A 9215-nucleotide genomic window follows, 5' to 3' on the forward strand; every position below is an offset into this window, starting at 1 on the left:
AGTGTGGGAGGGGACGTGTGTGAGAGCCCGTGCTTGCATGTGTGTGTGTCTGTCTGTCTGTTTAGGAGTCCACATGTAAACCTAGCTTTCTGTGTCTGAGTGGGCTTGAATGGCGATTTCTTTGTCTATGTGACTGGTGGTTATCTGTGTGTGTTTGTGCAACTTTTTCCTGAGCGTTGGTATCAGGGAGCTGTGGGGTTAAGGATGGGTCCATGCGACCCAGCCTGTCTGCTTCCCAGTTGACTTCCTCTATTACAGAGATCCTATCTCCACAGTAGAAGATCTCCTGCCTTCAGTGATCATATCATCAAAGGACACTGTCCAGGGAATAGGGAGGCCCTTTGATGAGTAGGGCTCAAAGTCCTTGACCTTATCTTCTAACACTTTGTCTCCACCTGCTCCCTTAAAATGTGCTTCCCAGACTCTTTTGCCCTGAGGTGTCAGTGACTATCATGGCATAATCTGGCCAGATTATGCCCTTACTTTATGTATGTATGTATGTATGTATGTATGTATGTTGTTTGTTTATTTTATTTATTATTTTTCATAAGTAGGCTCCACACTGGGCATGGAGCCTACATGGGGCTTGAACTCATTACCCTGAGATCGAGTTGAAATCAGGAGTCAGGTGCTGTTAACCGACTGAGCCACCCAGGTGCCCCTTGGCCTTACATTTTTACTAGGAAACCTGTGGTTTTGGGCAAAGCATGAAGGTCTGACCTCAGACCTGCCCTCCAGCCGACCTTATCGAGCTCTTTCACCTCTGAGTCTCAGCTGCTTTGTCAAGTCAGAGCAGTGTTGCCTCCTGCTTAGGTGTGTGGATGCAGTGGAAACATTTATGTCAAAGCATCTGGCGCCTCATAGGTGCTCCGAACATGGTTATTTCCCCAGCCCGCTTGGGCCCTTCCCCACATCCTCTCAGGTGCGCGGTGCCCACCTGGAACATTTCCCTGCCGTGAGGGGCGGAGAGGGGCCCAGGAAGCGCAGACTGTGCACCAGGCCTTGTGCTGGACGCTCGCGTGTGCATCATCTCAGGGAATCCCCCCTGCCCAGCGACACCTTGGGAGATGAGGGGGGTGCGCACAGAGAGGGAAAATGCCTTGCTAAGGCCACACAGCAGAGCCCTCACAGGAGACCCTGTACTTCTTGCTACCACCTGGGGCACGAGCGTCGGAACTTGGATCCACTCCCCGTAATTGACGTCTGGCAGGATATTAGTCTCAGGTTGATGTATATGTGATGAAAGGACCACCTTCCCCTGAGGCTCCCCCTCTGGTCCCTTTCCCTCCTCTGCAGACACCCCCATCATTTCCACACCCACCCACCTCCCCGTATGTTCCACCCCGTTCTGTTAGCCCAAATGTCAAATGAAACAGAAGGGAGCACCAAGCATCCATGTGCCTGGCGCGGTGCTAGGTTACCCCGTTAGGCAAGACGGGGGTCTCAGGGGGATTTGAGTTCCCCCAGCTGGGAACTTGGGTCTGACCCCAAGAGGCTTCTGGGTTGGAAGGTGATTTACACGGGACCCTAACCATTCCCACCGTCTGGTACTTGATGCCGTATTAATTGCAAAGTGCCTACTAGGCGCAGAGCACCCAGGCTTCATACCACTCACAACCACCACCTCTTTGAGCCCTCCCTCCCAGCCATCCACCAGGAGCACCCATTTTACAGATGAGAAGACTGTGAAGTTCTCTCCTGATTTCAGTGCTCCAGTCCAGGCCACCATCCCCTCTTTGCAAGCCCCACCCTGCCAACGGCTCTTTGTGTCCCTTCTGTGTCCTATAATCTAGTCTCTACACTGCAGCTCACACCATCTTTAAAAGCACACAGAACCCTGTCACTTGCCCCATTTTAAGACCCTCCTGTGACTTCTCGCACCAAATATAATGGCCAAGCTCCCCATGCAAATCCCTGCATGGCCTGGCCCCCACCTGGCACTTCCCCACCTCCTGTCCCACCACCTGCAGATCCTATGCCAGAAACACCTGAAGCTCTTCTCCCTCCTTGGGGCCTTTGCACATGCTCTAGCTTTGAGCCCGGAATGTTCTTCCCTCAGGTCCACAGTTGCTCTGCATTATATGGCTTTGCTCCTTTGATACCACTTAATTGTGACTAGCAGATCTTGGGTTTCCATGCCGTGTGTGCCCTCTGCCTTCCCAGAGCCTAGCACAGCGCCAGAACATACTTGGTCCCTTAGTAAAAGTTTGTTGGAATAAGGGAGGTTCAGGTTCAGAGAGGTTGATCAGCAGCCCAGCATCACAGCAGGGAAATAGGAGCAGGGTTCAAACTCGGGGTAGTCTGGACTTCAAAATGCACATTCCTAGCCCCCCTCCTGTCTACTACATGTGGGTCACTGCATGAACAGGGTGGGGGCCTGTGGGCATCCCGTGTGTATGTGCACACTTGTGTGCACCAAGGTGGGAGCATATAGGGCAAAAGAGGGCTCTGCCCAAGCAGAGGGCTGCCTGGCTGGCTTCGAAGGCTTCTTGGGAATCTCCAGCCCACATTCATTTCTGCTCCTGGGCTGGCACAGCCTCTTCCCTGCTTCCAGCTTCCACGCCAAGGCCCCAAAACATGTGACCCCCTTTAGTGAAATCAAAATGCCCACACAAGGAATAGTCATCCAGTGTACAAGCTTTAATCAAGGTTGCATAGAAATCACTGTAGTACCATGTTCCTGCATATAGGTGGACTTCTTTCTAGCATTCCACGTGAGATGGCGTTTCTTATTTGGGTGAAACCAACACAGGAACAAGCCATGGGGTGCTGTCTCAGTTGTATCTCCGCCCTAAGGGGTGGGAATGCGAAAGGGACCTTTAATAGTGGAATGCTTCACGCACTCACTTCCTTCTTTGCGGTTTGGACTGCTCATTTGTAACTAAATACAGGGTGTGTGGCTAGAGCTTAGAATGTTAAGATCAAAAGGATCATCTGTGAATTCATCCATTTATTCCATTTGTCACCCACCCATTCACAAATTCACCTAGTCCATCCATTTATCCAACATGGCTTCATTTTAAACTATATCCAGGCTGCCCATTCAGTCTGTCCAGACATCTAGGCTTCCATCCATAGGTGCATTCATCCATCCAGTTAACCATCCGGTCAGCTCATCTACCCATTAATCCATCCACTAATCTGATCATCCACCTACCTAGCCAATCATTGTTTAACCAACTCAACCATCAATACTCCTACCTTCAGCTGTCCAAGTATGTCCAACCAATTCAGCTTCTTCTTACCATATCCAAACAATCTGATCACAACTATTGGTTCAACCGACTAATTTGTTACCCTACGAGCATCAATCAGATTTACCCTACCATGCAACATCCATTCCACTTTCCAGTCATTCAGCTGATGTTTCATCCCTCCCTCTCCTCAAGCCTAACCCTGTCACCCATCCCTCTCCCAACCAACCTTTTTAACAAATGACTTACCCATCCAGCGTCTCATCTACCCATCCATGCTTCCATCTAGCTAATCTGCAATCTGTCCATCCTCCCAATCAACCCATCCCAATTTATTGCAAGAACTAGTCCATTGGTGCATCCTCTGTACAACTTCTCCTTCATCCCCCTCGCCTGTGCTTCCTCTGTGGTCACGCAGCCTTCGCCTCACTACCCTGGGGTCCACCTAGGCTGCTCCCCCTCGCCTGGGGGTCGGCCTCGTGGCCCATCCCCGCCTGCTTGAAGGGTACCTGAGCTCCGCCTCTTTGTTTTATACACCTGCTGTCTCCTCTTGACCACCTTCCTCTTGTTCACCTTTCCTTCCAAATTCTTTCTGTTTTTGGGGTAGCTGCAGGAATGGGTGGTGGGCCGTGGGGAACAGTGGTGGGAGTGCATGGTGTGTTTCTGGTGCCTCGGTGGCAGGCTGGGGTGTGAAATCTGGCTCTGGTGGCCAGTGGGGCTCCGGCTCCAGCTCCGGCTCCGGCTCCAGCTCCGGCTCCGGCTGCAGCTCCGGCTGCAGCTCCGGCTGCAGGTGTGGCAGTGGGAGCTGCAGGTGCACGGGCTGCAGGTGTGGCTTTGGGGCCGAGAGTTGCTATGGGGCTGGGTGTGGGTGTTGGGAAGGCTCTGTGTCTTGGTGTCCATGGGAGGCCACACTTGGGGGGCAGAGGCCACCTCCTCCTCCTCTTGCAGCACACCCAGCTTGACAGAGGCCCCGACGGCCCCTAGTTATATAGTTGGGGCTGATTGTGATGGCACAGACCACGTGGGTGTAACAGATGTGGCCAGGCTGGGACAAAGCCCCTGCCCCTGACCGTCACCCCAGGGTGGGGCCGCTTGCAGGGGTACTCTGGGGGAGTCCCATCTGCTGGTTAAAAGTAGGGACCCTTGGGTCAGATGGAGCTGGGCCTGCATCCCAGATCTGCTGCTTCCTTTCCTCTAGTCGCTCACCTGGGCATTGGCCTCTCCACGTCCTGGTTCCCCTCTTTGTACAACGGAGACAATATGAACGCCTCCCTCCTAGGATATCGGATGATTTCAATGAGAGAAGCGATGTCCAGCGGTTGGCTCGGGGCCAGCCCCCAGAAAGAGCTCAGTACCCTTTGTCTAAGCATTCCCAGTGCGTCTCATTTTTCCCCCCACACGGCATGGAAGCTAGGAGCGCCTCTGACCCCGGTGCAGTGGGCCGGCCGGCGGACGTTGAGCAGGTTGGATGAGAGTCCCTGGCAGACTGATGGGTGGTCCTGGGCTCTGCCTGGTGAACTCGCCTCCCCAGCAAGATTTAAAGCCAGGGGATTTAGAGCTGGGTTCAAACCCCAGTTTGCACTGATGTCCATTCTTGGGTAGAGTATTTTGGTTTTCAAGGCTTGGTTTCCTTATCCAACAAAGGGACATCATTCCTTCCTTTGGGGTGTTCTTCTGAGCCCGAGGTGCCCAAGCAAGCCCCAGGACACCCCTGAGAGCCTGCCTTTCTCCTGATTCCCGCCTGCCCACCCTGCTCCCCTCCTTGCTGGTGGAGCCCTGCCATATGATTGGAATCACCCTGGCCCTGCTCAGACCTCCCAGTTCCCAGAGCAGAAAGCCCACACCTGCGTTTGCCCCATCAGAGCTGTCCGGTGCTCCGTCTGCAGCCACCTGCCTCTCCCCACTCCTTGGCTGAAGCCCTTGCAAGGGCTTAGCTCTTGGCCCCTTGGCCTGTACCTCCTATTCTCGCCTGCCATGGGACTCCCTCTCCCTTCCCCCCAGCCAGCCTCTACTTCTCTCCATTGCTCATGCACAACTTTGCACCTTGTTGTGAGGCTTTGCTACAATCTGCTTTTGTTGTAGGTCAGTAATAAGCACTTCCCGTCAGTCACGGTGAACACTACTCTCATTGAGCACTTCCTGTGTGGCTGGCCTCCGGGCCCTACCCTGCCCAGGCAGCTCTGCCCTCAAGCCTCCCCATAACCCTGTGTGGTGGGCTGAATGGTGGCCCCCCAAAGATATGTCCATGTCCTAATCCCTGGACCCTGTCACAGTGAGCGTTTTTGGAAAAAGGATCTTTGCAGATGTAAGTAAATTAAAGATCTCGAGAACATCCTGGATTATCCAGCTGGGCCCCTAAGAAACAAATGCACCCTGGGAAGTAGGTATGATCATTAGATTGTAAAAACGGGAAAGAGGCTCAGACTCTCTGAGTGACCAGTTTTGAATCCAGGTCTGGCCCCTTCTGTTCCCGCCTCCCGGTCACGAAGGGACCCGTGGGGATTACGGAAGGCGCGTGCGGCTCTGTTCCTATGGCTCGGCCTTGTGTGGGCTTGGTGGGGCTGGTTGGGAGATCGCTGCTGGGCCACTCTGTGAAGACCCTTTCTGGGTCTCTGGACCATCTCCCCTCCCCTCCCCCACTTCTCCCCACCCTCTCCCCCCTACCGTCTGCCCCCCACCCTCCCACCACCCCTCCATGGCTGACTCCCCACATCCCCACCCTCGAGTGCATAGTGGGACAGAGACTGTGTTTTAGTGTTCTCAGGGCCCGTCATGCCTGGCTTACAGCAGGGGCTCCATCGATGTTGGCGAATGACTGGGCAGGTAGACAGAAGGACCAAACCAGCCCACCAAGCCACAGCAGGGCCCCTTCCTTCAGGCGACACCCATCCTCCGCCTGCCGAAGGCCTCAGTGGTGGCCTCCCCCTCGAGTAACTCAGGGCCCCTCCTTACCCTCACGTATAGCTCCCAGAGAAACTGAGGTTCCCGTGGAAATACTGTGTCCCCTGCAACCCCTCCCCAGCAGCCCCGATCAGTGCTTGGGGGACCAAGGGAAGGGGGGAGAACACATTTGTCCTTTCTTTTGGGAAGAGGAGGGTCAAAGGAGTCAGGGCAGGATGGGCCACAGATGCATTCCGATGCTTCTCGAAAGCCAGAGTAAGCAGACGCAGGGCCCGGTTCTGGGTCTGGGTTCCCGCTGCCCATTGCTGTGATGAGGGCAATGGCAGCTGGACCCCTTGATAAAGGCAGAAGTGAGCCTCTGGCGGGGGGGGGGGCCTGCTGCACAAGTGGTCACCTTGAGTGTGAGGATAGTAGCAGAGGACTCGAGACCCCTCCCTATGCTCTGAGCCCCAAACCAGGTCTGGAGTGGCAGGTGTAACCACCATGACCCCAGCAGCACTTCCTGTGTGCCAGGCCTCATCCCACCCATCCCCCGCGGTCACTTCTCCCAAACGAATTAACCTGTGGGGTAGCAGGGAGGGGCAGGTTGAGGCTCAGAGACAGACAGTGACTTGCTCAAGGTCACACAGCTAGCAGAAAGAAATTGGAGCCCAGGTCTGCTGAACTCCCAAGCTCCCCGGCCGATGGGGTGCTTCCCCCCTGCATCTGCCCAGACTCAGAGACGAATCTTCCCCCTTTCCCTGAGCCCCACCCCCGACAGCACTGGCTGACCGCCAGCCCGGGCTACCACATTTCCCAGCCCCCCGAAGCAGGGGAGGGTGGCTGAGAATTCATGGGGGTGAGCCTCATGAGAACTTCTGGCTGGACCTCAGGAACAGGGGTCACGGACTCCTGCTCTTCAGTCTCCCTGAAACACACACAAACTCGTGGCACCACAGGAGAGCAGAAGTCCTTGGAGACTTTTTATTGACTCTTTTCTGAACATTCTTCTCGCTGGAACAGTGGCAGGCCCCTCTTCCTGGGCCACCATCATGGGTCAGGCATGTGTCTGCTTGGGCTCAGGGTTCTGCTGGGCCACAGGGTCTTCTTCGGCGCTCTCCTCCTCCTGCCGCTCAGACTCCATCAACAGCAGCTTCCCCTGCACCGGGAGCTCTTCTTCCTCCTCCTCCTCCTCTCCCTCCTCCTCTTCCTCACCCTCGGATGATAAGGAGAAGTTATCCTGACTCACGCAGGCCACGAGCTTCTTCATGGAGGATTCGTGGCCCCGGCTGTGCCCTGTGCCGAGCTTGGCACAACGGGAACCCATTGCCCGCTCTGGCTGCCTCTCCAGACTGGGCAGGAAGGCCACTGGGGGCAAAGTGGAGGGGCTGTGAGGACAGCAGGCAGGGCGCTGACATCACAAAGGGGCCCCTGGAGCCCCCCAGCCCCACCCTTGGATACCTAAGTTCTGGACCAACACCTGACTCAGATCCTGGCCACCAGCAGCTCCCCTAAGTTCCCACCACCTGCAGGCCGGGTCAGAGAATTCCAGGCCGGCCCCCTTGCCTTGCCATGTTACCCCCTCCACCAGGCCTCATTTGTGCTGGCAAAAGGCCCCCTTTTAGCTGGGATGACAGTTGGGGATAGAATTTCCAGAAGCAGGAGAGCCCACAGACTCCTCCCCACATTCCAGAAATACCCAGCCTGAGAGAGAGCTGTTGACAGTATGTGAAGATGGACCAGAATAGTGGCTCCTTTTGGGGGAATTGGCATGAGGGAGGGGCTGGAAATGTCTGGTTTCTTGACCTGGGGCCGGGGAAGGGGGCCGGTGGGGGAGGCCACATGGGTATACTTAAAACTCGTGCTCTATGTATAAGCTATGCTCCTAGAAAACTAAAGAAAACCCTCCCTACTAAGTCTTTCCTGTTTGGGGATCACAGGTCTCTTTACACACGCCCATACCACACAGTTTTCAGCATGGGAGGGGAGGAGTCCTTCCTGAGCACTTAGGATGGAAAATGGATTTCCAGCCAATTTTCTGCCCCCAATCCTCGGTGGCTGTGGTCTGCTGAATAAGGACCCTCCGTGGCTTATCTGAGTGGGCCCTTAATGTGCTCAGAGGTGTCCCTATAAGAGAGGCAGAGGGATTTCACACAGGGAGGGCAGTGTGCTCACGGAAGCAGGGATTAGAACACTAAGAAAACTAGGAGGCGCTTCACTCCAGAGGCAGGAACGGGTTCTGTCCTGGAGCCTCCAGAGGGAGCAGGGCCTTAAAAGTCTGTGGCAATGCAGGGCCTCAGACTGTGCACAAGTCCTCACTCCGCCCCACAAGGGGCTTTGGTTCCCTCCATGCTGGCCTTGTTCTTGCTGGAGCATGCCAGACCTGCTGTCCACCTCGGTCACAAGTCCCACTTTCCCCAGCTACCCAGCACCCCCGAATATTCATTAAGGCAGAATAGCGAGGCCCAGCAGGAAACCCTGAGTCTGGGTGATGGAGGTACCCACAGTGTCACAGGGTGACCCGCCAGCACAGTACGGGATTTAGTTTTATCATATTCATTTACTCTTATATCAGTGCCATTTGCGTAAAGGAGACCCTGACAGCCAAGTGTATTATTATCTCAAGCTTTATTTGGCAGATGACTTTTGCTCATTGTAGTCAAGATGTTGTGGGCTTCGGCATCTGACGTCGGGGGATGTCTATGGTCTCGTGAGGTGGTTCTTTGGTGGGTGACTTTTCCTTAATTCCCATCCAGGGCTGGGATGGGCCCAGGAAGGCTTAGCACCGCCTTCTGTATCTCCTCCTCCTGACCCTTCTGGAGCCTTTTGGGAAAGAGTTCGGGTTACCGGGCCGTGGGGATGGGGCTCGGTGGCGGGGAGAGGGTGTCCCAGGGGGCGGGGTGTGTCCGGGGCAGGGACTGGCCAGACCTCTGTGGTGCCTCCTGTGCCTGCAGGTGCATCTTCGGCGCCGCCTCCTCCGGCAGGAGCGTCGCCGCTTTCTATGGATCCTGTACCGCCTCCTCCGGGAGCAGTGCCTGTGTCTATAGTGATAGCGGTCTCTGTGGGTCCTTCCTTCCACCGGGACATCCTCCTGGTTCACTGTCTGCTCCTGCTCCTGGCCCTCTTGCTGCTGCCCCTGCC

The 9215-nt window shown here is 55.3% G+C and overlaps 2 protein-coding genes across 2 annotated transcripts; both read right to left on the bottom strand.

Annotated features, from left to right (window-relative positions):
• Nucleotides 1-2774: 2774 nt before the first annotated feature.
• On the bottom strand, nt 2775-4094 carry TNP2 (transition protein 2). Its single transcript, XM_021698022.1, has 2 exons — nt 3704-4094; nt 2775-2791 (listed from the first exon to the last, which is right to left on the bottom strand). Exons 1-2 carry the CDS (start codon nt 4092-4094, stop codon nt 2775-2777), a joined length of 408 nt encoding a protein of 135 aa, XP_021553697.1.
• Nucleotides 4095-7051: 2957 nt separating this feature from the next.
• PRM3 (protamine 3) lies at nt 7052-7466 on the bottom strand. Its single transcript, XM_021698327.1, has one exon. It carries the CDS (start codon nt 7399-7401, stop codon nt 7132-7134), a length of 270 nt encoding a protein of 89 aa, XP_021554002.1. The 5' UTR covers nt 7402-7466; the 3' UTR covers nt 7052-7131.
• Between the last annotated feature and the right edge of the window lie 1749 nt (nt 7467-9215).

The sequence above is a fragment of the Neomonachus schauinslandi genome, chromosome 5 (assembly GCF_002201575.2).
Source record: "Neomonachus schauinslandi chromosome 5, ASM220157v2, whole genome shotgun sequence".
Classification (NCBI taxonomy): Eukaryota; Metazoa; Chordata; class Mammalia; order Carnivora; family Phocidae; genus Neomonachus; species Neomonachus schauinslandi.

Excerpts from the sequence above, each read along its gene's own strand:
- TNP2 (XM_021698022.1), bottom strand. The coding sequence starts at position 4,094 with ATGGACACCAAGACACAGAGCCTTCCCAACACCCACACCCAGCCCCAT.
- PRM3 (XM_021698327.1), bottom strand. The coding sequence starts at position 7,401 with ATGGGTTCCCGTTGTGCCAAGCTCGGCACAGGGCACAGCCGGGGCCAC.